Source organism: Choristoneura fumiferana, chromosome 11 (assembly GCF_025370935.1).
Source record: "Choristoneura fumiferana chromosome 11, NRCan_CFum_1, whole genome shotgun sequence".
Classification (NCBI taxonomy): domain Eukaryota; kingdom Metazoa; phylum Arthropoda; class Insecta; order Lepidoptera; family Tortricidae; genus Choristoneura; species Choristoneura fumiferana.
In genome coordinates this window covers 10182345-10209616 of record NC_133482.1, presented here as the reverse complement: position 1 = coordinate 10209616, position 27272 = coordinate 10182345, and the positions used below count along the sequence as shown (strand labels likewise).

The 27272-nt window shown below is 39.1% G+C and overlaps 3 protein-coding genes and 1 pseudogene across 4 annotated transcripts in view; 3 read left to right on the top strand and 1 right to left on the bottom strand.

The window, feature by feature from the left end:
- Nucleotides 1-901: 901 nt before the first annotated feature.
- On the top strand, nt 902-2237 carry LOC141432361 (H/ACA ribonucleoprotein complex subunit 3-like). Its single transcript, XM_074093901.1, has 3 exons — nt 902-1051; nt 1149-1191; nt 1845-2237. The coding sequence occupies exons 1-3, from the start codon at nt 998-1000 to the stop codon at nt 1940-1942; spliced, it is 195 nt and encodes a 64-aa protein (XP_073950002.1). The 5' UTR covers nt 902-997; the 3' UTR covers nt 1943-2237.
- A 2928-nt stretch (nt 2238-5165) lies between these two features.
- Nucleotides 5166-8682, top strand: LOC141432756 (anaphase-promoting complex subunit 2 pseudogene; annotated as a pseudogene).
- LOC141432755 (probable Rho GTPase-activating protein CG5521) overlaps nt 7609-27272 on the bottom strand; it is a 38011-nt gene continuing 18347 nt past the window's right edge. For both annotated transcript variants that reach the window (XM_074094500.1, XM_074094502.1), the window contains 18 exons: nt 26640-26776; nt 25700-25854; nt 24880-25005; nt 24389-24556; nt 23956-24052; nt 23307-23491; nt 19679-19834; nt 17780-18005; nt 17343-17481; nt 16691-16799; nt 15922-16082; nt 15290-15466; nt 14762-14888; nt 14212-14364; nt 13399-13557; nt 12343-12598; nt 11438-11630; nt 7609-9965 (listed from right to left, as the gene is read on the bottom strand). In XM_074094500.1, coding sequence (XP_073950601.1) covers nt 9938-9965; nt 11438-11630; nt 12343-12598; nt 13399-13557; nt 14212-14364; nt 14762-14888; nt 15290-15466; nt 15922-16082; nt 16691-16799; nt 17343-17481; nt 17780-18005; nt 19679-19834; nt 23307-23491; nt 23956-24052; nt 24389-24556; nt 24880-25005; nt 25700-25854; nt 26640-26776 — 2752 coding nt within the window. In that variant the 3' untranslated portion in view covers nt 7609-9937. The remainder of the gene's footprint in view (nt 9966-11437; nt 11631-12342; nt 12599-13398; nt 13558-14211; nt 14365-14761; nt 14889-15289; nt 15467-15921; nt 16083-16690; nt 16800-17342; nt 17482-17779; nt 18006-19678; nt 19835-23306; nt 23492-23955; nt 24053-24388; nt 24557-24879; nt 25006-25699; nt 25855-26639; nt 26777-27272) is intronic.
- LOC141432758 (larval cuticle protein 65Ag1-like) lies at nt 21092-22796 on the top strand. Its single transcript, XM_074094503.1, has 3 exons — nt 21092-21184; nt 21532-21647; nt 21934-22796. Exons 1-3 carry the CDS (start codon nt 21173-21175, stop codon nt 22157-22159), a joined length of 354 nt encoding a protein of 117 aa, XP_073950604.1. The 5' UTR covers nt 21092-21172; the 3' UTR covers nt 22160-22796.

Below are 27272 nucleotides of genomic sequence, written 5' to 3'. Positions count from 1 at the left end.
TGTACTATTTAATACGAGAGCGAGAGGGACGATACGACACGAACTTCGAGTTTCGACTTTCTTTGGCGTACATTTTGTAATGGTTTGGTAATGGTCCATGCAAACTTAATACAAACTCGATTCCATTCGCTAGTATGGGAGTCCCACCTCTTAAAACGTAGTGTAGTTATATTCTCTTTGTTTCGTAGTAGCCCTGCAGGCAGGGCTACTCCGAAACTCGAAACTCGAAGTTCGTGTCGTGCGGTCCCTCTCGCTCTCGTATCAAATAGTATAGTTCGAGTTGCGAGTCTCGGAGTAGCCCAGCTGTCATGTCATGATTTTGTTGATTTTGTTCATCGTCTAAGAATAATAACAATAATAACTTATTAAAAAAAACTCGGTTTATATAATTTTTTACTTGAACGAAAACATACTGAATAGTCTGTCAAAAAAGAGAAGAAATTAAAAAGTGGCAGCACTACAGTGTCATCCCTTTCAAACCCTGTCAAACCAAAAAGGGAGGACACTACAGTGTTGCCACTTTTTATTTCTTAATTTCTTTCTCTTTTTGACAGACTATAAGAGAAATATTTACAACATATGCCTATATAATATAACGAACAAAATAAAGTTATCCTATCTTTGAGCATGATGGAAAACAAACTAAGTATTGAATAAATACTAATTTGTGTAGTTCTGTTCGTTTATCTCAGGCATCGAAATAGTAAATTAAATACTACTTAATATTTCGATGATCTCAGGAAATTATTTTCTCCGAATTTCCAATTCCTTCCTTTAGCTTCCTTTCATCTGTAAGCGGACCGGATTATTTGAGCCATAAGAAAAACTGTCCTAATAAGTACTTTGTTAACCTATGGCGGCTGTCACTGTCAAGTCAACAACAAGTGTCAGGACGGACCAAAGAGTGGACGGACAAAAAATAAGAAATACACGGAATCCTAATTCCCAGATTTGTTTGAATAAAATTTAATTATTTGATTTATATATTTAAATTAAAATGTATCTCAGATATTTTTTGAATGAAAATGGGGACAGACAGTACACTTTGGCCGTAAGTTTTAATTTTATCTTCACAACTTAACCTTACTGTTATTACTATTTTACACGTGCTTGTTTTACACTCAATGATGTTTTGTTTTCTTTCACAGACCCTGGATCCCACTGGAAAACCGACATTGTCTGCTCATCCAGGTAATCTTATGATATTTGTTTAACCTTTACTATTGCATTTCATTTTCTATTCGCTAATTATCAGTAGTTAGTTATTATGAAAAACACTCGAATGCATAATGTAACTAGGGCTGCCACCTTTCAAAACCAGTATACCCGGAGATTTTAGAATATTTTTTTTTACTTAAATAAAACAATAAATTATTTATTGTATTTATAAAAATATAAATGACCTAGCTAGTGCTAGGTTGACTTGGGCCAGCTTGACACTTAAAACTATATTTTTTATTCTGAAGGGATTGTTTAAGCACCTCTTGCTCAGGTTTCTTCAAAAATTTCAAAAAATCTTGGCAATTCATTATTGTAATTAATCTTTACAATTAACTCTGCCTTTACCATGTCAACTGACAAGCAGTTTCGCTCGTCTGTCTACAAATTTCCCAATGAAGAAAACCGTCACTGCCCGGTCTGACCTGGAGATATCAATGTTAAACCCGTAGCCCGGACATGTACCATGCAAGCCCGTACACTCCGGGTCAAACCCGGAGAGGTGGCAGCCCTAAATGTAGCCCTCCATCTGATGCAGTCTGATAAAATACAGAAAACATGGTATACATGTCGTGAGTCAATTCAGATAATTGATGATAAATAATTAGCTGTGTATTTTGTTTCAGCTCGTTTTTCTCCTGAAGACAAGTATTCACGACAACGGATTATAATTAAGAAGAGATTTGGTCTCCTCATCACACAGCAACCGGAACCTATCCACTAATTTTTTAATCATAATGTATTAAGGTTATTATGAATACTTCGCGTTTAGCTTAAATATTATGTTTAGGTACCAATACCTACATTATTTTTGTTCTTCATATGTGTCCAAAGTAACAAAATAAATGCTTTGTAATGTATCAAGACAACCTAGTATTTTTACTGACTTAAGATGAGAATGCTTTAAAAATGTGGATTTTATTTAAAGCAGCATTATTATTAAAAAGCAAATGTATCTAAAGAAATTACTTAGTTGTAATTATGCTAAGTATGTAAAAAAATACACATACAAAAGTCAATTTGTCTGCCTTTAATTCTTTCACCTAAAACCAAATACTTTTTACTACTCCAAAACCATACATTGAATGCAACTTGGTGTGTGATATACATCTTTATCGTTTTCGCCGCCACGTCACATACAAAAGACATCCATACGGCTTCTATATTGCAATGCCTAAAAGTGACACATTGCATTGCGTTTGCATTGACGTAATGGACGTATATATAGGTTGTTGGCGTGGAACCTGCGGTGCGTTTATATGTCGTTGGCGTCGAAAAGGTCATTATCATTCAATATCTGCTTTCCTGTGTCCATATAAAATCAACATTTTTACCCGACTGCGTAGAAGGAGGGTTATTTGTTTGACGCGTATGTACGTATGTATGTCTATTCCTATGTCCTCTCGTAACTACTCAACGGCTGAACCGATTTTGATAAATGATACGTCATTGGATTCGTCTTAATAACGCGAGTGACACTGGGTGCACGAAATTTTTAAAACACCAAAATGACGGATTTTTGGTGCCAAATAGTAAGTTTTGAATAAACGTTTTTCATTAAAACCTATCAAGTGGGGTATCAAATGAAAATAATAATAAGCCCATTCTAAAAATAAATGGGTTATAACCGTTTTAATATACCATTTTCACAGTAAAGTGTGAAATAAAACAATAAATTTAAAAATAAAAAAACCCGACTGCCTTAAAAAGTACTAAAAAGAAGAAAACAAGTCTGGTTGGCTAGAACTTTGGTGAGTAGCTAACTTAAAGTTCAACAGTCGGGACCATTTAAATACGCTCAAAAATTCTTACCTAATGGGTCCCGACTGTTAAACTCCAGACTTGTTTTCTTCTTTTTAGTACTTTTTAAGGCAGTCGGGTTTTTTGATTTTTAAATTTATTGTTTTAAATTACACACATCCTAGTATCTCTAAAAATACTAAAGGTTATTCATAGACTAAAGGCTTACATGTTTCAAACTGTGTTAGTTCATTCTCAAACCTCCTCAAAGTGATACTTGATTGAAGAGACTGTCAGACACAAATGATATTTATGTTTATGACCTATCAAAATAAAATGTCTCTACACATTTTGTAAGGTAATACTGAACAGTGGAGTCTAGGCAACTCGACTGACTTTCTTTTAAAGCTATCAGAAATCTAATCTTAGTGCTTACTATGCACTAGTTTGAAAATTTCTTTTTGAAAATACAAACTGAAATATAGATGCACAGAAAAACCAGAAAAATAAGACCAGCACTGAGAATCGAACCCAGGTCCTCGTTATTTCCGTACCGCGTGCTATACGCTACACACTGCTGGTCAACGGTACAGACACGAATTTCCCCTATGCAGCAAATATCTCGGCTTGTTTGTTTCTTATTTAGCCACTTAAGCAGTGACGCTAGCGACGTCTATACCGTAGCCCTCATCGAGAAACTTTCGGCATTCCACTGGAACCACAGATTGGAACTAACCGCTCACCCGGACAAGAGATATCGTTTATAAGCATCAATTAGATTGTTTTTTTGGAATCTTTTGTATTTTTTAAGTGACCTTGTACTGAACTTGTACCTTGTGTCTTCTACTTGTACTGAGTTTGTATTTTCAATTTAGGTTTTACGGGTTGACCGTAAAAGTAAAAAATTTGAATTGAAATAAAAAATACAAAAAGATTCCAAAAAACCAACCTTAATTTCTTTTGTCAAAGTTGATACCTTATTATTCAAAAGTGCATAGTTTTTACAAATTAACCAATGAAATAAGGAAAGGACCCTTGAGCTTACACTTGCTAAATCTATAAAGACTTCCTTTTCAATTCACCTACTTACATAATACAGGTACATAATCTGCAAACTGGCTGAGGAAAACTCCTATCAAATAGGTGTAAGGAAGAGAGGATAGAATACAATTTGGACGACTTTCGTAGCTTTTAGCGCTTTGTACATTATAAAGAGTTGTTGAATCTCAGGTATTTTTAAATACATATCTGAGAATTACCTACTTACTTTAATTCAATTCAAATTTAGAGCTATTTGATTCTTTACCGCTTTTTTGCTGCGAAGCAATTCAATGGTGTGTGTGAAGTTCCCAATCCGCATTGGGCCCGCGTGGGAACTACGGCCCAAGCCCTCTCATTCCGAGAGGAGGCCTGTGCCCAGCAGTGGGACGTATATCGGCTGGGATGATGGTGATTCTTTACCAGTGTTAAGAGTTTTTTTTCAATTCCATATCTACCGTTATATGTACAACAAAATTCGCTATAAAATTGATTCAGTCGACTTTGTTTTAAGTAAGTATTTGAATTTCATTAAGTACAAGCTTTTATTTAGTTTCATCTAACCCGTTGTCTGTCTGTCTGTAATCAAATCTTGCAAGTTAAATTTGACCAACTTACAGTAGTCAAATTGACTTGAAATTTGGAATACTTATGTAACGCGTGACAATACGATAATCTAGTAGTGACACCCTGGTAGTCCAGCCAGGATCGTCTCCGCAGGACGGAACGGAACTCTTCAACGGTTAATAGCATCAACTAGAAATTTGGTAATATGCAAAGCAAATGTAGTTTGGGTGACAATGCAAGTACAGTCAACAAAAAGTAAGTATAGTCAGCAAAAAAAGCTTGTATTAGAAATGAAATTTTTATGGTTAGGTTACTATTTCAATGTAGATTATACAATTTAAAAAGATACAGCCCTTCGACAGATGGACAGTGAAGGTAGAGAGATAGAAGACAAAAATAAGTATGTATTGTTATTATAATTATTCTTCCCTCAATGGCGGCCTTAAAACTAAGTATGTATTGTATATGGTAACATATCTTTGACTTATCAAAAATTAAAAAAAAAAATTGAAGCTGTTTGAGCGCTTGATAATGCCGTTGCGATTGAGTCAACTTAAGTGTCACTGTCATGGTTATTATGATAGTTTCAATTCACAAACCAAACAGTTTGGCTTTGGATTGAATCTTTCTTTGATTGATATTGATTAAATTGATTTTTATTTATGTTCACAAATATAAGTAATAACAAGATGTCCCATAAACGTGCTGAATTAAAGGTTTATTGGAATAAAATAACCTACGCATATCCAATACTCAACGATACAACATACACCGACTGCACCAATGCCGAATATGACGAAATACAGGCAATTATTGTTGGTTTAGGTATTCCTGCAAGGATCCGGGACCTAATATTATTGCACCTGGAGAAATATGTTCGGCAACACGCAGCACCATCGTTTTGGTCGAAATTTAACAGTGTTGAAGATGAAATAAAAGGTTTCCAACACTTCAAATCCGCTGTTAATGATTTATACGAGTTTGTTTCAAACGTTACTCCAATGTTGCAGCGGCTGTCTATTCTGAATAATAGTTGCTGTGATAGTAAACCAATATTTGGTGAAAAAGACGTAATTTTGGGATTCAAACAGTTATTACGAGCTACATTGCTTTCTCAACTGCCTCTAGATTTTCAAGTCATTATTAACCACTTTTATAAAATATCATTTAACGTTTTTGATAATGAAAATGAAAGTTCGGACATGAGTGAAGATGCATCATGTGCAGGCTGTTCTAATGATTACTCGGATTGTAACTGTACATATATTTTGAAGGTATTTAATGACACCAACAGGAAATTAATAGATCTCCAGTTGCTTGAAAGATTGACAGGACAAGTTCTCACTAGTTTTATTCAGATGAGAATTGAATCACATGTTAAAAAACTGTGTACTGGGACCTTTGAGGTATCACATATTGGAGCATTAGAGCACTGGCTGGAGACTACCGTCATGTCGTGGTTAACGAGGTTTTACTGTGCTGGCTCTTCAAAACTTCCTCTAGATGACAACATTCAAAATGCAATTTTAAAGTTCAAGCAGAAGTTGAGCTATTATTTATACCATAGTTATACTAAACTAAGAATAGATCAGCTATTCAACATTATTATTGAATATCCAGATTCTCAGCCTGCAGTAGATGACATCAAACTCTGTTTGGATAAGACTGACTTAAGATCCACTTTATGTAAAAAGTTGCAAAGTGCATTAGAAACCAGGTTGCTGCACCCGGGTGTCAACACACCAGATATTCTCACTGCTTATGTTTCAACCATAAGAGCTCTACAACATCTTGACCCATCTGGTGTTATTCTAGAAACCGTCACAAAACCTGTTAGGAATTATCTCAGGAACAGGGAGGACACAGTGCGCAGTGTCGTCAGCAGTCTGACTGAGGAAGGGGCAGGAAGTGAACTTGCTGAGGAATTGGCCAAGTTTGCCACAGAAACTGATGAAGACCAGGACAAAGATGATGCCTGGGATGAATGGAACCCTGATCCTGTTGATGCAGATCCAAAAATAAATGCCAATGATAGAAAAGCAAGTGACATAATATCTATGTTGGTCAATGTGTATGGCAGCAAAGAATTATTTGTAAATGAATATAGAACACTGTTAGCAGATAGATTATTGGCACAAAGTGTTATAAATACAGAGAAAGAAATAAGATACTTAGAATTGCTGAAATTGAGGTTTGGTGAATCACAGTTGCATTTTTGTGAAGTTATGCTCAAGGACATATCTGACTCAAAGAGAATAAATGTGCTGATACACCAAGACAGCAACTTTGAAGAACTGAATGAGAAATTTACATCAAATGCTATGATTTTATCAGCACAATTCTGGCCCCCTTCAAGGATGAAAGCTTGGAGCTTCCAGATGAAATAAAAAAACATTTTGAAGCATACACTAAATCATTTGAGGCTTTGAAGGGGAGCAGAACATTAAGTTGGAAGCCCCACCTTGGCAATGTCAATATAGAGATTGAAATAGGTGATAAAAAAATTGATTTGACAGTTTCACCATTCAATGCAACTCTTATAATGCACTTCCAAGATAAGCCTGAATGGACCTTAGATGAGCTTCATCAGGTTATGAAGGTGCCAATAACTGTTTTGAGGAGAAAAATTACATATTGGCAGTCAATGGGTCTTATTACAGAGAAGAGCACAGATTTCTATGCATTAGTTGATGGTACTGATGCAAACAAGTCCCATGTGTCCACAAATCAAGTTCAAGAGATGATTTGTGAAGATGATGAAGCAGAAAGTGTCATGGCATCTGCACATGACCAGAGGGAAGGGGAACTCCAGGTATTCTGGTCTTATATTGTGGGTATGCTGACTAATCTGGATTCTCTGCCCTTAGACCGGATTCACCAGATGTTGAAGATGTTTGCATCACAAGCTCCAGGCACAGAGTGCAGTTTGCAGGAACTCAGACAGTTTCTTGATACAAAAGTCAGAACACATCAATTAGTCCTTCAAGGTGGCATGTACAAGTTGCCAAAAACATAAGACTTTTTTATATCAAAGAAAAAATCAGCAAAGTTTAACAAAAACTTTATTTTTACATTGTGTTAAATATAAAAATTTGGTTACATTACAATACATAATGAATGTCTGTGGGTTAATTTCTGGAATACTTATCATTCTAGATTTTAAGTGACATCTCTTGAATCAATGAATTCAATCAGGCATAATAATAAAATGTAATAATAAATTAGTTTCTTTATTTATTTTAACAGTGTAGACACCACCACATTTATTTAATAATGTAAATAACAATTTAAAATTAATACTTTAGTGATTTCAATACATAATCTTGTGTCAGTCTTAACATCTATAAAAATACTGATTAAAATTAATAAGTGGAAGAGTAAAAAAACAGATACTGGAAAGGAATACAAGCTATCCCAATTACATATGAAATGGAATGCATCAGGTAAAGTAAAACAAGCAATTTGTTGCCAATATTCATTGATCTAGGTTCAAACATAAAACGCTGTTCATAGAATATTTACTTTTACTATGTATAAATAGCTTGCCAATGTGTATTTTATTTGTAACAGACATTGATTATTATATCAAGCTCATTAGCTCACCGTTTTTAAAGACTGCCATAATACTACAATTTATAAATTATATGTAGACAAGAGTGAAACAACATTACAATGCCAATTATTTTTTAGGTATATAGAATGGAATGTAGCTTTAGAGATATTTTCAAATAAAAGCACCAATAACAGCATAACAAATACTGTTTCAAAATAATACAGCAATTAACAATGAAAGCATCAGTTGCACATCGACTTTAGTTAAAGATTGAGAAGCTTCTATTAAAATAAGAAACAATCCATAACTCATTACACTTAAAGAGTAATAACAAAATGCCATAGTAAGGCAGCTTTGTTGACTTTTTGCTGTAGAGAATGGGACAATCCAGTTACTTATATACTGAGGAGAAAATAAACTTAAAAGTTGTAATATTAGATCTTATTGCTTAAACCGTATCTGTATGCCTAAATAAGCCTCTTTGGCTTTTATTTCTTACAGTATTTTGGAATAATAATAAAATAAATATTGTTTGTTGTGTAAAAGACGGGCAGGATAGATTTTAATTAAATAAATAAAAAACATGATGAAAAGTATAACATAGTAAGTTCATCACAGCATCAAGGATGTTTAGCGCTTTAAAAGGGGAAGAGTATTTTACATAAATTAAAAAATATATAATCTGTATTTAAATTTTCAGTTAGACCAGTTAGTTAAATATAATTACCTATGTTTTTTGGCATTTTCAGTATATTTTGCTGCTGTACTGTAGCAAACTATGAAAATTTGTGATATACGAAACATATAAAAAAAGCTATATTGATCGAATTCCACCATGTATGTTAGTGTATATGTGGTAAACGAGGAATAACAACATAACATGGCTGACCCAATTCTATAAAACTGCTCATATAGTAAGATGATGTCCACTTCAAAACAAGTTTTAAATCAATAACATCTCAAATAGTTTGTGTCAAGTAGCACTCGACTCTAAGGTACAAATGATATTTAAAATACAGTAAGTAAATAACTAACTTCTACAATACAACTGTTACAGCTCTAAAACTAGTTTACATATATATACACAGAAAAAGTCAATGGAATGTTAAATGTTTGTTAAATATATCAATATCACAAATGCTTGGTGTTTGATGTGATCGGATTGAAACTGTTAGTTATTTTACAAACATCAACACTACATAATATTTAAATGCAGATTACACTTATAAGCTTACACTGTAATTAAGTACATGAAAATTTCATTAAGTCCACAATTACTATTAATCTCTCAATGGACGAATAAAATCACGAATATGATTTTCAACTTTTAGTTTCGGAAATTCACTAGAATAATTTTTTCCACTTTCCCATCTAATAAATACCAATATTATTATTATATCCTGAGGCTTAATAGTTACTCAAACATTTTGATCGAAGAGGCTCTTTTAATTTATCGCTTACCGATAGTGTAATTTAGAGTTAGAAAAATGTATTAAAAATGGTAAAAACAGACCCTTCAATCATAATATTTTAGCAATAACAAAGTAGCATAAATATATTAATTTGTGCCTCGCAAATAAAATCGGGCTTAGTCATTGTGTGCGAGGAATATGTGTTTACAGTATCTGCTCACAATATGCCAGTGCCGTATAAAGCCATTTATATGTAAATATAACGACATCACATCAATTTCAGCCTAGCCACCTTCATATTTGTTGCATTTCCAAGTGTCCAATAAATATTCTGCGAAATTGTGCGGTGTTTCATGCAAACGGCACAAAGTGTCGATTATTACTTTGCAAGGTAAGCATGCATGTTCTTTTACGACAGTGGAAGTTGACGGGACGTGCTGTAGAGAAAAACAGTCCATACAGTCATTCACAAAATGAAATAAATTGATTTTAAGCAGTTCTGTCAACATTGATGCGATATTATTGCAGGAACTTATTGCCTTATAAAGTCTCAGATTGATATAAAAAATACTATGTTCACTTGTAATAAGTTTTTGGCAAAAATTTCATTTTAAATACAAGCTTTTTTTGCCGACTGTACTTGCATTGTCACCCAAACTACATTTGCATACCAAATTTGAAGTAGATGCCATTTAACGTTGAAGAGTTCCGTCCTGCGGAGACGATCCTGGCCGGACTACCAGGATGTCACTACCAGATTATTGCATCGTCACGCAATTTACATAATTAGGCCAAATTTCAAGGCAATCCGACTACTGGAAGTTGGTCGAATTGAACTCTCAAGATTTGACTATGACAGACAATGGGACAGGTGAAACTAAATAAAAGCTTGTAAAAAACCCTTCATATCAGCGAGTCTTACAGCATGTGCTGCTATTTGCAGTTAACCTTCATTCAACCAGGCCTTAATGAAGTGGTTAAAAAAAATGTAGTCCCAAGTAGTTATTTACATAACACGATGGAATACATAAAATATGTACATATGTATCATCCGTGTAGCAAGAAGCAATAAAAAGCAACAGTTAAAGCTTTTCAGGGGCTGTTTCACCACCCGTTGATTAATTTTAACTGACGTATAAATGTGATGCCGAGACGGTATTACATTTATTTATACCTAGTGCCATCCACGAAGACGCATTATTTTGTCAAAATTAGACATTAATGACATGTAATTAGAACCACGGCACGCGTCATCGTGAATGACTACCTATATCCGTCACTTAAAATTAATCAATGGGTGGTGAAACAGCCCCTTTGAGTTTAACACCCCATAACCTTTGCTAATTCTCCTGTTATCGCTATTTTATTTCATTTCCTTACGTGTAACCGCCAAGCTGAATTACTATCGAGACATCAAAAAGCACTCCATCTCCCTCAATAAACATAAAACACATAAAAAGATAGTTATTTGAGAGGTGGATCTAAGATAATTTCAAATAAAAAACGAAATATTTCTTTAGGATCTCGCAAACTGTAATGTGCTTTGTGATATAATGTTAGTTGTTTTCAAATATGTCAAGTTAACTTCGAGTTACAGTTACCTGAATAACCCAGGTTTACACTAAGTCAACATGTCAACCAATAAATTGCTTTACTATTTTAAAGTGAAATAAAAATGTCACTTAGGCTGTGATTATCATAAGTGACAATATATGTTGATGTCCTATGATTTATGTGAAAAAAGCACCTGAAGGTGTTAAAGCAATTTCTTAGTTAACTTTATTTCGCGTAACTTTAATACACATGGAACTATAAGCAGCAATCAGAACAGATAAAGATCGTCCATTTCCATTTGTCCGTCCTTTCCGGTTAGTAGCGTCTGCACCGTAGCAAAGTTTACTGGGCTCACCGGTTGCGGCGCGGGGCGGGGGCGGGGGCGGAGGCGGGCGCGGCGGCGGGAGCGGGCGCGGGCGGCTCGGCGCCGGGCCGCTTGAAGGGCCCGAGGCGCTTGTTGGGCCGCGGGGAAACCGTCTGCGTTTCGCCGCCCCACGTGGCCGCGCCATGGTCCAGTAACGCCGCTGCCAGACGAGTCGTGTTTTGTTCTAAAGTTTTAAAGTTTGTTTAAAATAAAAAATTTAGGTAAAACATTTACGGAAGGTTATAAGTGACGCGTATTATTTGATTGGCTGAACATTTTTTTGAGCAGAGACGTGTAGTGTTGTGAAAAACGCTCATTTCGAGGCTTAACGACTCAAAGGCTGCAAAGACGGTTTCTTGCATCCTAATAAGCCAATTTAATTGTCAAATATAGTCGAGTCTTTAAGACTCTGGAGTCTTAAGGCTCGAGTCTTTTCGAAAATGAGCGCTATCCACATAGAGACGTGAGTTATTCGGGTTTATTTCATTAAATATGAGCGAGTAACTACCGTGAGTAGTTTGTTATTTTATTCTGTTGTACTAGTGTTTACCCGCGGCTACGCACGCGTAGAACATTAGGTCCAGCAGTTGAACTAAAATTCTAGGATTTTATTAAATTCCCATGGGAATCCTCAAAAAATATATCGTGGTCTTCACTGATTTCACTAAAAATACCTGTGCCAAATTTCGAGACTTTAAACCTAGCGGTTGTTATTTCGAGATTTTATCCCTATCCCGTAAAAAAAGTAGCCTATGTGTTATTCCAGATGTCGAGCTATCTAAATACCAAATTTTATTTAAATCCGTCCAGCCGTTTTAGCGTAAAGGCGTAACAAACCACATAGACATAGTCACAAAGTTTCGCATTTACAATAAATATTAGTTGTGTGAACTGACCGGGTGGTGGTCGCTGGTGGCGGGGCACGGGCACGGGCTCGCGCACGCGCTCCACGAACGTCTCGAAGGTGGAGGGGTGCGTGTGGTGCGCGACGACGGCCTGCAGGCTGCGCGCGCGCTCGCAGTACGCGTGCTGGTACAGCGGCATGGTGGCCCGCACGGCGCGCCCGCCCGCCCACGCCGCGCCGCGCACCAGTGCCGCCGCGCACTCCACCGGCACCAGGCATTCCTCCCACAGAGGACCGAACACCGCCACCTGGACAAACACCACGCTCAATTACGAGTATATACTCACCGGCCAAACTATCTGGCTCTCTAATGTACGCAGTAATATAATAGATACAACGAGAGTATAAAACGAGCCATTTTACCCGAGCTGGTACGGCGAGAGTGGATAGGGACATCGAGGGGAAAATGGGTTTAATGCTAGAATTTTACACTCTGCTTTTCACTTCTAATGCTCGTAAAATTCGTAATCATGCTGGATCTCGGCGACATAAAATTACTTTTTATGCTCTAGTGTATAAAATAAAATCTTTGTCTAAGACCAAGGCAATCAGGCCACAGCAAACAGCAAACAGCCACAGACAAAAAAGTTTCTATATATTATTTAATAATTTTTAATCTCTATATGTATAACTAAAAAAATCAATTAAATAAATCATAATTAATCAAGAAAACTAAATATTTATAATTATTTAGCAATTCACAATGCATGAAAAATAAAAAGCACCTAGTACGTGAACAATATTTCCACTGTTGTTATTTCATCTCCTCGCATCGAAGTGAAAAGCAGAGTGTAAAACTCGAGCATTAAAACCATTTTCCCCTCGACGTGTCTATACACCCTCGCCGTATCGGCTCGGGTGCCTATATGAACGTCTCGGGTAAAATGGCTCGTTTTATGCTCATGTTGTACAATCTACTATTGCTGCCTAGATCCAGCAGTAAACGAAGTTCACGATCATGAGAAGTGAAAAATGAATTAGATAGGTGGTGGTAGGTGGTAGTTGGTAGGTTTGTTTGTTGGTATAGTCTTAAGTATATAGCGCGCACCGAGGGTTTCCTGGTGAGGGTGCAGCGCAGCAGGCCGGCGGGCAGCGGGTAGAGCGCGATGAGCACGTCGCAGAACTGCGTGGGCAGCGTGTCGCGCTTGTACGCGCGCCAGTGCTCGCTCCACACCACGTGCACCTCGTCGTTGCCCAGGTGACGCGTCTGGGGACACATTATTACCATTTACAACATTTATACAACCTTTAACCCTTTTCCAGGCATACTGCATATAGCAACCATTCACACAAATATTCGACCTCGCTAAATTTACAATATGGCATAAAATCAAATGAAATCGTTATATATATTATTCGAGTTAATCCTTCATAGGTAAACAATATAAAACGTTGATTCATTTTGTAGTAGCGTATCTAAGTTAGAGGGGCCAGGAAAAGGGTTAACTAGTGTTCATAATTTTGATAATTATAATAAAAGAAGAAGAACGAATAATAATATATAAAAAAAGAACAAAAGAATGCACAGAAGAATGTTCTCTCGTATAGAAAAGGTAAGTGTAGTGAAAGAAATACTGTATCAGCAATTAATGAAACACTTTATGATGGATGATTACACCGCCAATGAAAACAAACAAACATACATACTAATTACATAATACTATCCTAAACTTAAAAAACTTACGAAAAATAAAATAAAAAAACCTAAAACTAAAACAAATTACTTAGAGTAACCCCCTTAGGCAGGGTCCCGAAGATGCTGGCAGCGTTTCCTCTTTGTCCGAGGAAGCAGCCAGCTCTTCGGTCTCCTGTGACGTCTACTAAAGTTTTTGATAAATCTTAAGGTAAAGCGCCGTCGTACCTTGTTAAGTATGGCGTCGGGCGAGTCGGCGGGCATTCGCGTGGCGACGTGGAACAGCGCCTCCAGCGTGAGCGTGGCCACGTAGGGCGCCGTCGCGCCGCCGCCGCCCACGCGCAGCCCGCCCAAGAACCCCACGTGAGACTCCAGCTCCACCTGCAAACAGATTACTTTAAATTCTGACTCCAGTCGAATGGACCGAGCTTTAATAAGTCCATCATTCTTGAAGCCCGGTTTAGACCTACAAGAAATATGCAAGTTGCATCACATTGCGCAGAGCCGTCTTAGAGGTTGCTGAGAACCTTGGGCACTAAAGAATTGATGTCAATGTTGTTGGCAACAAAGACCATTGAATTTAATTTAAACAAACTGACTTTCGGGCCCCTGTGACGTCAGGGGTCCTGGGCACGGTCCCCATGTGCCCTTATAGGAATGACGGTACTGATTACGAGGCTGTTAACTCAGAACTCTGACCCATTCTCAATCTTCGAATATCTTTGTCTCTATTGCCAAATTGATTCATGTTGTCATAAGTTGATGGCTTCTGTTGTACCTCCCAGGCGAGCGCGGCGAGGAAGGCCTCGTAGGCGGGGCTGCCGCAGCGGTTGGACAGGATCTCGTTCCGAGTCTCCTGTCCCTTGCCCACGTAGATTACTGCCACCTTGTGCGTCTCGCGACACCTGCAATAGAACCATTCGTTGCTTAATTCAGGCAAAAGAAGTCTATAAATAGAGTTACTAGTATTATCTTTAGTTATATTTATTTAAAAAATAGTATCTGTATTGCGTGCCAGTAATCATCTGGTCGGTAGTTATCAGTTCGGGATTGATCATCGCGGTACCTGGGCCCAACTGCATAAGAAATTACAAGCTAATAGTATTAGCGATTTTGTATTGAAATTCACTAATACTATTTACTTGTAATTTGTTATGCAATTGGGCCCTGCCTTACTGATATTTCGTGATACTGGTTTCAATGTAAGTTGCGCGTGCCGGTGCCAGCGTGTCGGCTGTGCGTGTGTGTGTACTGTGCGCTGCGTGCGTACGTGTTAGCATTGACCGCTGCGTGTGTGTGTACTGACCGCTGCGCGTCGAGGTTCCTCAGTTCTCGCAGCAGCCGCTCGGAGCGTCGCAGTAGCTGCGCGTGCGCGCGGCGCGCCGGTGCCAGCGTGCCCAGCTGCGCCAGCAGCAGCGAGCACGACGCGAACGGACTCGCCGGCACGCTCTCCTGACATTCCGCCACCTCCAGCTCTTCCTCGCTGCGAAAACATAAACAGTCTTACTACAAACACACAAGGCGACAATACAATAATAACGGTACAATCAAGCCGATCTCATGATGAAGGCAGAAACTGGACACTAGGGACAATGTAAAATGTTTGAGCTTGTTAGAATGGCCTTAGGGAGTATATTGACCAAAATTACTTTCCATGGTTTGATAATGTAGCAGTTAAATAGTTGCCAATAAAGCGTTTTTTTTTTTAGTTTTAATACTATTTTTTTTATTATTTAGAAATTTTTCTCAACATTACGACTTCTAGCTATTATGGGGTGTGATATGTACGACCTGATCATTCAAACCGTAAGGGTTCATAAGTTTTAATTTATGAGGATAATTGCCATAAGCGTTTCAATGGTCAGGTCGCGCATTACTGTCCTTCATTCCAGGTCGACAAATACGGGGTCGTAAACTAACCGCAGCCCTATTAGGTACCTGTCTCTCGCGGCCAGGTACTGCCGCTCTGCGTTCCGGTGCGCCACGAGCGCGCACACGAGCTCGTCCTCGGCGCCCGGCGGCAGCGGCGACGGGCCCGCCGCGTCCAGCCGCCGCCCGCACACCACCTCCGGCGACGTGTGACCGATGTACGCCAGCACCTGACAGTGACGTCACACATAATACGATGCAGCGCAATGTGATGTTTCGGATACGTTATAATACATTGTGCATTAAAGGGGCGTAAGAAGGGGATTACTAACGAGTCTATTAGAAGCCCGACGCCGGAGCCCTACCAAAAACTTATCCATCAATCCTTTACTTCATGGCCTCTGCAGTATTGTACTATTAATAAACAATAATAATAATAACCTAACCATAAAAATTTCATTTTAATACAAGCTTTCTTTTGCCGACTGTACTTTTTGTTGATTGTACTTGCATTGTCACCCAAACTACATTTGCATACCAAATTTCAAGTCGATGCTATTAACCGTAGAAGAGGTCCGTCCTGCGGAGACGATTCTGGCTGGACTACCAGGATGTCACTGCTAGATTATTGTATTGTCAAGCGATTTACATAAGTAATCCAAATTTCAAGTCAATCTGACTACTGGAAGTTGGTCAAATTTAACATGTAAGATTTGATTACAGACAGACAGACAGACAGACAGACCGACAGACAGATACACAAAGAGAAAGGTGAAACTAAATAAAAGCTTGTAATAAATGAATAAGCTGATAGACGCGACGCGAGTTGGTTACGTACATGATCCAGTTGGTGTTTATCAGGCGGACAGTTGTGATAGTCTGGAAGCAAATCCGGCGGCAGCGGCGGCGGGAGAGACGACAATGTGTTGTCTCGCGGACTGTCGTCACTGGAACAGAAATCAGTTTTAGTTGCTAACCTTGACGTTCGCAAGCTTGCCTGTTTAAACCAATACTCAGCCAGCAATGAGGGCTATCGTTTTTTGTCTCACTAGATGGCGCACTGTTGCGTGAGGTTTTTAAGTATGGCTTTCAAAGTCCGTTTTTACGGGTGTGAAAACAAAGTTTAGATTAAAATCATATTTAATACACCTTAAAACCGTACCATAAAAATATCGAGCATGCCACAGTGTTCCATAGTCCCCGTTTTGTTCGGAAAAAAGGGAGGACAAAGGTTTCCGAAAGACAAAACTGTCTCAAAACACAGACATTCATTGCCCCGGAACGCATATTTGCCATAATTAATTTCAGATATTGCAAAATATTCACAAAATTATTCTAATTATAAATAAACCCGCGTAGCTCACCCAAAAACTATGAGATTTGACATTTCGGAGACCTCACGCTACACTAGCGCCTCTAGTGGCGAATTCATACGCGATAGCCCTCATTGCCTACTCCCAGGCCTAGGCATTAATGTATTATTGTCTCACCTTGCTGGCAAAGCGAGCGGCGGCAACTCCTCGGCAGCGGAGTACGAAGGGTCGTAGTACAGCGCGGAAGCATCCCAGCACGCCTTGCCCGCGATGTCGCGCAGTAAAACCCGCACTTGACGGTCCGACGTTGTCAGCCCTGGACATACAAATACTTGAATGAGATAGATTACTCGTATAAATAATTCATTGAAAAAGGCGTTACTTTGCGTCCATATTAATGAAGTACAAAATCACCCGCGGCCTTACGATAGCAAAGTATATGAAACAAATGTGTTCATGCAGCTCCTACACTGTCACACTGTAAGAACACACACAACTCAACTATCACCACCACCACCACACTATGATGTGATGTCGGACTAACATCTGGTATGGTAGCATGGTGGTTATGTTGCTCTGTGGATGAACTCCGCACCGCAGCGGGCAGTACTGACCGGGCGCGGTGGGCGGCGGCGGCGGCAGCGCCGGCAGCTCCACGAGCGAGGCGAGCGTGGCGTCGGACAGCCGCAGCAGCTGCAGGTGCGGCGCGCCCAGCACGGCGGCGCCCAGCTCGGCGCCCAGCGGCGGCGCGCTGTCGTGCTGCTCGCCCACGCTGCATGACAGCTGGCAGCTGCTCCACAGCGGCCAGTGCCCCAGGAACAGCACTAGCTGTGTGCAAATCTGTGCGCGGATACATTAAGAGCCTTATTTACACTAATATACTACGATATCGATATCGATGCGAGCGCGTAGCGAGTTAGCTGCGCAGAGCGCCGAAAAGCGCCCTATTATTAATGTACGAGAGCGTGCAATATGGCGCTAATTTTTTTTTTCAAGTACTACCTATCATAAAATTGTAATTTTTAAGGTAGTTTTTGAAACGTATTATAAAACACGTTACTGACCAGCTGTGAAAAGTGATTGCCATTATTGTTGAATTTGGTATGCAAATTTAGTTTGGGTGACAAATAAGTACAGTCAACTGAATTTTGGTAAATATTGATGTAGTCTGCTGGTCTACAAACTGGATAGTACATCATTCCTACACAATTTATGCTTCTTAATATTAGCATACATCTCATGTATATCCTAAAATAGTAGACACAACTTACACAAATGGTAAACAGTTATTTATAAAACTAATTCTAACTTAATACAAAAGAGAAAATAAACTAAAACCAAAACAAGGAACAAGGAAGACAGAATATTTGACAACAATACCTACTTGTGAATTAATTGTTAATATGTTTACATATGTATAGTACAACATTTACGCTAGATGAACATTTACATTTGCCTTACTCTTACTTTCGCAGAGGCCAACGAACATGAATAAATATCGAGGCTTTCTTTAACTCCATTATATGATGCAATCATTCTATAAAGAGGCGCGTGTCTACCTATATTAGTGCGACAGCAGGGCAAAAAGAAGGGTTTTCTGTTGCACAGCCGACTGCCCATTCGCGGTACAACCACTTTAATACGTTCAAGCAGTTCAGAACAGTCGACCAGACCGTGTATGACTTTGTACAGAAACAGGATATCGCTTGATTTTCTTCTATCAAATAGAGATTCCATTTTAAAATGCTTTAGCCTTTCTTCGTATGACGTGAGACTCCTGCACTTATTTTGCGCAAAAGCTAGGTGGTACAGGAAACGTTTTTGTACCCTCTCTATGCGGTCGGAGTGAACCTTGTATCCCGGATTCCAAACTGGAGCACAGTACTCAAGTACACTCCTGACCAAGCAGTTATATACGGGATAATCACGGAAGGATCATTAAAAGTCCTAATCTGTCTAGCAATAAACCCCGACATTTGAGACGCTTTCCCTACAATTGATTCCACATGACTTCGAAAACTTAGTTTGGCATCAACCAGAACTCCAAAGTCGCGTATACTACTCGCTTCAGTTAGTGGGATCCCATTCAGATGGTAGGTAGCCGTTGTGGAATTTTTCTTTCGCGTGAATTTTATATGGACACATTTACTACCGTTTAGTACCATATCATTCAAAGTACACCAATTTGAAATTCTGTTAATATCGTCCTGAAGTAATTTTATATCAATTGTATGTATTTTTATATCATATTGTGACACCTTGTTCTAATATGAGAAGGGAACACAGATTCTACATAGTAAGAATGCTATTTTATAAAAGCTGTGCGAAGACTCATAGGCAAACTGTAATTTGTGTCATATGATTTAAATTTTTTAGCATACTCGAAAAACCTCTGTTTGCTAGAATATCTGCTGCGTAAATTTGCTACTGGACAGAATATATTCTGTAAAATCTATATAGATTAAACAATGACTTACTTTCTGAACAAAAAATAGAATAGAGCGGGCACTCACCGTTTGCGCCCACAATTTGACGTCGATGGTAGAAGCAGGCGTGGTCTTGGGTCCCAAGTTGTCCAGCTGGATGTTGGGGTCAAAATCCTCGTCAACGGGCAACGAGAGTCCTTCTATGTCAGATCCACTCGTTCCTCGCATCACGGCGTAGAGCACCTGAGGGCAATGGAAGCTGCGTGTCAAACATTTGTTAACCATTAGCTGTTGCCCGCGACTCCGTCCGCGTAGAATCCGTTTATCACTATCCCGCGGAAACTATGCAATTTTCCGAGATAAAAACTGTCTTATGTTCTTCCCGGGGACTCGAAACTATCTGTAAACCGAATTTTATCTAAATCAGACGTAAAGAGGGAACAAACAAACAAACTTACGAAATTTGGCATTTATAATATTAGTGGGATAATATTACTTTAATTCTCGTGAGACATGATGCACAATAATTAGAAATAAATCGATTCTAAGTCTCGTCGTATCGGATTAAATCGGATTGTTTCCCACTTAGAATCGTTTAATTTTTAATTGAATAACCACGTCTGATTGTGTCGGTAGCTCGACAGATATTTGGAAAATCTATAAGCAATGGACATAATGCACAAGCACTCTAGGGGGCTGTTTCACCATCCATTGATTAGCGTTAACCGACGGTTAAATGTGATGCCGTCTCCGTCTATTCGAACAAAACAAATAGAGACGGCATTACACCTAACCGCCAGTTAACACTAATCAATGGATGGTGAAACAGCCCCTAGGTCTTTTAAGTTATTGAAAAGTTTTATTATATTCCTTTGCCATATTAATTTTTTGATTATCATTTAAAAATCTCGAGAAAGAGTTCTAAACACGATTATATTTTCGTATATTCTTATTCTTTTCTTAGTTAATTCGATATGTACCTATGTATGTACATTCGCCATCAGATATATCGAAGCGGTCAAAGTGGTCAAAAATATCGGCACATGCACTCTATTATTAAGGTATTAAAGTTCATGTATCAATATTTTTGATCACCTTGGCCGCTCCGATATATTTGATGGCGACTGTACAAGTAATAATTCTAAATCTATGACTGCTGTTGAATAATACATTTATAGATTTAAAAAAGTTAGGAAAAAAGTAAGTTCAAAGGTTTGTTTGTTTGTTTATACTCTTTATTGTACAAAAAGGAAAAACAATCCAATAACCATCAGTATATTTGCACCTAGGTATATCGGAGGGTCATTGCGAAAAGCTGCACCTACTTGTCAAAAGGTCACCGCCTAGTTAACGGTAACTGAAGGCTGTTAGAAACTCAGCCATTGTTATGTAAGAAAGTTTGAGCGCCAGACAAGTTTGTAGGACGCCTGTCTCTTCATTCATTAGCACTATTACGCACGCAATTTTGTCATCAATTAGTGATTCGCATTTATAATGGCGGGATTCGCCGGGATTGGTACAGTCACTCAGTTGCTATTGAACAGTGTTCTTTGTAGTAACAGCAAATTTACTTGAATCAAAATGCATAAATACGTGAGTTTTTCAAGTAATAAAGTCACAAATATTTGAGTTTACATATTGGTTAAGAGGTTACTTTAAACATCGGGATCAAATAGCATGGGCTTTTAAAAAATAACCAATTCATACCGGCCTATTGATTCATTTTATTACCATCCTGTCTATATTAGTGCACGTAACTATACATATAGTTTTGTCAGCATAATTACTATAAACCTATAAGAAAGGAGGCTCAGCTACTGACCTAACTTGGGAAAGACATTGCTCATTAGTCTCGTTAGCAAGGATCTCACTACAAAATTATTGTGAACACTACTCCAGGTCAATCTTGTGACGATTTATTTATAGTAACAAATTATCAGGTGGTGTGCGCTCTCGCCCTCTTCGCCGTGGCCCTGGCAGCCCCGCAGCACGACCAGGCGCCCGTCCAGATCCTCAAGCAAGAAGCCGACGTCAACCCCGAGGGGTACCACTTTGAGTAAGTTCATTTTAGTTACGTTGATTAGGTGGTGTTTTGAGATAAACAGAGAAATTGTTTTTCGAGCCCGATATTGCCGATATTTCAACTTTGATCAATTTGCCAACAATCATAACACTCATACATAACCAATTTAATCTAAAAAATATCTCTTGGACAATATTTCAAGATTTTTTTCACCAAACTGAAGTACTTATTTCAGTATAATTATAACGATGCATTTTTATATTGAATGCTCAATAAGCTAAATATTTCATCGTAATAAATATTCCATTACAACCACCAGGTTTGAAACCAGCGACGGCACGTCCCGCCAGGAACAAGGGACCTTAAAGCAAATCACTGAAGACCACAAAGCCATCGAGGTCTCCGGCAGCTACCGCTACACAGCCCCCGACGGCGTCGTCTACGCGGTCACTTACACCGCCGACGAGAATGGTTTCCAGCCGCAGGAGCACGTGGAGCATCCCGGACAGGACCAGAGCCAGCAGTACCCGCAGTACCAGCAGTAAATTATAGGAGTGCGCGTTTAAAGCAATGTGACACATTTCGAAGGTCTTAGGCCAACTGGCTTAGTACCGAATCGTCTACGTATCAAAATTACCAGAATCTGATGGCCTATGAAGCTAAATTACCATAAAACGTTAATTGGTAAATTTTTAAAGATATAGATCGTAAAATACACAATTGGCTTAAAGCGAAATGGACCAAAACGGAAAATATTTAATTAAACACAATAGAGGAGCTCACGACCTTTCGAAAAAAAATTACAACATTTAATTTAGTTAGACCTTCAGTTTTTTAATTTATGTAACTGGACCTTTTGGTATACAGACGATTCGGTACATGTCGGTATGTTTTTAATCACTAACTTTTCAATTACTTTGTGGCGACTTTTGATACATCAAAGTTGTGAGGCCATGTGTCAGTTACATTCACTTGTTACTTTCAGTAATTTAGGAACATCACAATGATTTAAGATTTTTGACCAAATGATTGTTCAAAAATTCGTTTGATTTCCTGTGTAGGTTTTACTACACGATCAAATTTGTTGTCGTTTCATCTTTACCTACTTTAACGATTATTTGATATTTTTTTTTATATTGTTTTGTAAAGATTTTTGTACGAAATATATTTTTCATTATTTAATACTATATTTTCACTACATTGCACCCAGACAGAAGTTCTTTAACTCCTATTATTTCCTTTTACAACGTAATAGAAAAAAAGGTATCATACAGAACTGTTGTAGAAATGTTTTTCTTTTATTAGAAATATTACATCAAATAAGCATTATCACGCTTTTGAGGACTAGACATTTCTGAATAGTGAATATTGATACACATGTATACATCCAGTCTCTCATTTTTGGTTTACCAAGTGTGGTTCAGTCAGCAGCAAAACTATATGAGCAGTTGTGGTGATCAAAATGATCTAAAAACTATCTTATTACCTTGGCAGTAAAGTCGTGTGTAGATCGCCGTGGAGTAAAGTCAGAAGCAGAAGTGGCAAGACTTAGCATAGAAACTTATGGTAATGGAAGACCGTTTTTAAATTCGGGATTCTAACAGGGAAGCCAAGAGAGGCCTCATAGGCCCGTGAACTACGTCGTCATGCTTACAATGCCTAGACAAATGAGAAAGAAATAGAAATTGTTACCTTGAATATGATGAGTAGCAGCGTCTGATCGCCCTCCTTTTCCTGCATCAAATACGAGGGCCCGCATCGGACCGCGAACTCTGCCAGACAGAGAAGGAGAGAGCCCGCGAGAGGCTTCACGGAGTCCCGCGAGCTGCTGCTCGCGAGTTGGGCTAGGCAGGCGCATATCCACTTGATGATCTTGCCTGGGGGAGACGTTTATTGGTTTAAAGCCACCTATTTTAGCATAAAACAAGTTCTTTCTTAGCTTTTGGCATTTTTTTCACCTAACCTTCTCGAAAAATCGTAGGTGCTCTTGTTGTTGTAAAGTACCTAATTGTAAGTTTGTATATTATTGTAAATGTAAGGGCCCTGTTTTGAATTCTGAGCGCAGCGAGAGTTTCTTAAGTGAAATCGTGAGCGCAGTGTTTTATTTTGATAGGGCATAGTCACGCATGTGTCGGACCATCTTCACTGACTAGTAACTTAATTCATACAATATCAGAGTTTGATCTCCTTGGTCGTGTCGCGGATCACTAATATTTCATGTACTAATTCAAATCTAAATTTGGCCTCCTGTAAAAATATTTTGGAGAAAAGTCCTACTTTGCTCGTAGTTACTGGTGAACCAATCGCGAGTTATCGTATAGATGGCTAGAAAAGTTCTTACTAGCAAGTCCAGGATACAGTTCAACGATCCGATCCGTGTAGTCAGCTAGCACCAATATACAATCGCTCACAACTTTCGCTATGTTTTTGTTTTTCATCTGAAACAAACGATTTTGAAATTAGTTTTCTAGTATGAAGTCAACCTCCATACGGACTTAGGAGTTATAATTTTCGAATGTCGAACCAATTGTTGAATGCGGTGCACATCCGAACTAAAACCTTTTATCTTGCCACTCCATACCTGTGGTTGCTTGCTTACGATGGATCGTTAACGTTTTAACTCATCGGACGGAACTCAACGGGATCGGGAAAAACATGCCGGTATTTATCAGGCCGGGAATGTTAGGGTGGTATATTATCATATTAGGCTCATATTGATGGCTTCGAAATACCAGGCCGGTATAAGTTCGGTCGATGTTAGAAGCGCGACTCACCATCAGCATCTGCAGTAGACACGTGACGTGCGCGGGCAGGCGCGGGCACACCTGCCGCGCGGCCAGCAGCCGGCACGCGTGCGCCGTCAGAGCGCACGCGCCGCAGCAGCGCGCCGCCGCCGCGCCCTCGCGCCGGCAAACGCGCACCACTATGTTCAGTACGTGCTCCTGCGCATAACACAACAATACCATAAAATATGCGCATAAAGGTTGAGCGAAGCCAGCAATGTTCAGCAGTGGACTGCTATAGCCTGATAATGATGATGATAAAGGTAATCTTGTGTGGGGTGGGGAACAGGCCCCAGTTTCTCAGAGCGTATTTGTCTAATATTAGTGTTTTGTTTCAGTTTTTCGTTCAATTTACGAGACATAAGCCTAATATTACTAGACTGAGAAAATGGGCACAGGCGGATGTTAAAGATTATTCGTATCCGGACACTACATAGCGCTCCAAAACTCGAATAACTGATGTTGGAAAAGCGACCACTGACCTTGAGATCGGGACACGAGACGGTGTTGTACTGATGCGGATACGGCTGCAGCATCGGCGCGCTCATCAAGGAATCCGGCAGCGCTAGCAGCGAGCCTAGGAACGTCACCGCCGCCGTGCGCGGACACTGAGACAAACCACCCTCATAAGTCATGATTCGACCGTTACAATCGTCTCACTTTCATGGTCACATTTTTTAAAAATTTGGTATAGATTTTGATGGCGTTTTCGGTTATTAGAAGCGCCGTACTTCTATCAGATAACTTAGAACTGAAAATAATATTCTGGCATGTCAACATAAACGTGTCAACGAACATGATTCGGAACAAACGCTTGAATAATGACCGATATCACAATCGGCTAACAAATGTGTCAATTTCATCAAGTATAGGATCAAAAGCAAGCTGTGGAATTCAGTCCGAGCATTTTTTTTATTGACTATACTTTTCAGGACATTGAAGGTCCACGTCGAACGGTCCATAAAAACGCGTGTGTTCCATCCATAGGCGTGCATTGAACGTGGTGCGGGGTGTCGCGCGGTGTTGCTGCGCAAACTACCGCTGCCTGCCCTGGAATTGACCCAATGCACGCATATGGTTCCATTTTATTCTAATCAACACCACATCAGTGGTAGACTTAGGGTGAAGCCAGACGAGCCAGATGAGTTGACTCATTTTGAGTCACCGCGTGGCACGAACTGGACTTTTGTATAAAACCGAATGCAGTAGAAATTACGCGGCTCACGACTCAAAAAATAACGCTCGTCTGGCTTCACCCTTAGTTCAAACAGGCGACCACATTTTATAAAAAAAAAAACTCACCGAAGGTCCCATATCGGAGGAGTTGAGTACGACAGTAGAGGCATGAACAAAGTCCAGTAAAAGCAAGGAGTACCCGTCGAGCGCTAGTGACAGATACCGCGGCGCCGCGTATTCAACCAACACGTCCACCACGGATCGATCCTCTCCAGTCAGTCCTAAGAACAGTTGCAGCGCTTTAACAGAAGTCATGATAAAAAAAAACTTATGTGTTGGACGAGAGAGTGTGTAACGAAGTGCGATCTTTTTAATAGTTCATTAGTTTTAATTTGGGTCGTTAATGCACTGTAACGACATGGTTTAATGTGGATGGCATATGCAATTTACGCGAGTAATTTGGGACAAACTATTTATAGAACTAGATAGGAGTAGACTAGTTACGATTCGTTGGTAAGGTTGCATTCTATTGAGGTATACCAGAGCTGGGCTGCGCAGAATCGACCTACCAATCACATAATCACATCTTGATCCTGTCCCCGTGTGGTACAAGATTGTTATTAGACTAGGAATGAGCTTAAAAGTAAATTTTATATAAGTTTATGAAATTACAGTTATCAATAGTAGTATGTGCAGATAAAGAACAATGTTTGGTGAAATATCTATCTGTTGATGGAACTTTAAGCATTTTTTTAAGGCAAAGTTTTTTTATCCGAATCCGTAACTATTATAAACGGTCATTAACATTAGATAGTTAGTAAACCATATATGGTGGAAGAAAACATTTGGAAAACTATGTTCAACATAATTTGTAGTCACGTATATTCCTGTTTTAATTACGGTCGTGGAACAATGTGATCATATGATTGGTGGATTCTGTCCATCGTTGCTTCACTTTAAGTCTATAGAAGCACACCTTCATCGTTGTTATGTGTATCAGAAATCGCCAACCTCCCTCCTTAAGCATGTGACGTAGTTTAAGAATGGTTAAGCATGCGCGCCATACCGTGGTGCAGGGCGCGTTGGTAGAGATGCAAGTGCGCGAGATGCAGCCGGTTGTTGCAGGAGGACGGCGCGCCCGGGCCCTGCGCCTGCGCCTGCGTGCTCTCGCACAGTAGCCGCAGCGCGAGCAGCTTGCCCGCCCTACAACAAGTGACGAGTGTTGCGAGGTGTTCAAAGTCTTATTTTTAACTAGATTTTTCCTCAGATTTCGCCAGCATCAGCTAAAAGATCAAAGGCCTTAGGCCATATTGTCTAGCGATCTGACGTTCGCGATCGCATTCACCATCTCTTTCTACCCTCATCTTATACCGTGTGAGAAGCGGTGAAAGCGATTGTGATAACAAGTTTGTTAGACAGTAAGGCCTCGTATTGTTTAACGCACTCGGAATCAGAATAGAAAGAGATAGCAAATAAAAAAATATTTGTAAATTTAATTTTTTTTTTTCATCGAATGTTGTCACGAATAAATGTTTTCTTAGTCTTACTCTTAAATGCTATCGGGAGCGTCCGGGCATTAGACAAAACGACCGCTGGCAGTTGAATAAATAAATGTTTCCTAACCGTAAAATTATTTCATACTGCATTTATATAATAATCTTCATATTTTGGTATAAAACTGGTGGGCTTTCCAGAGGGC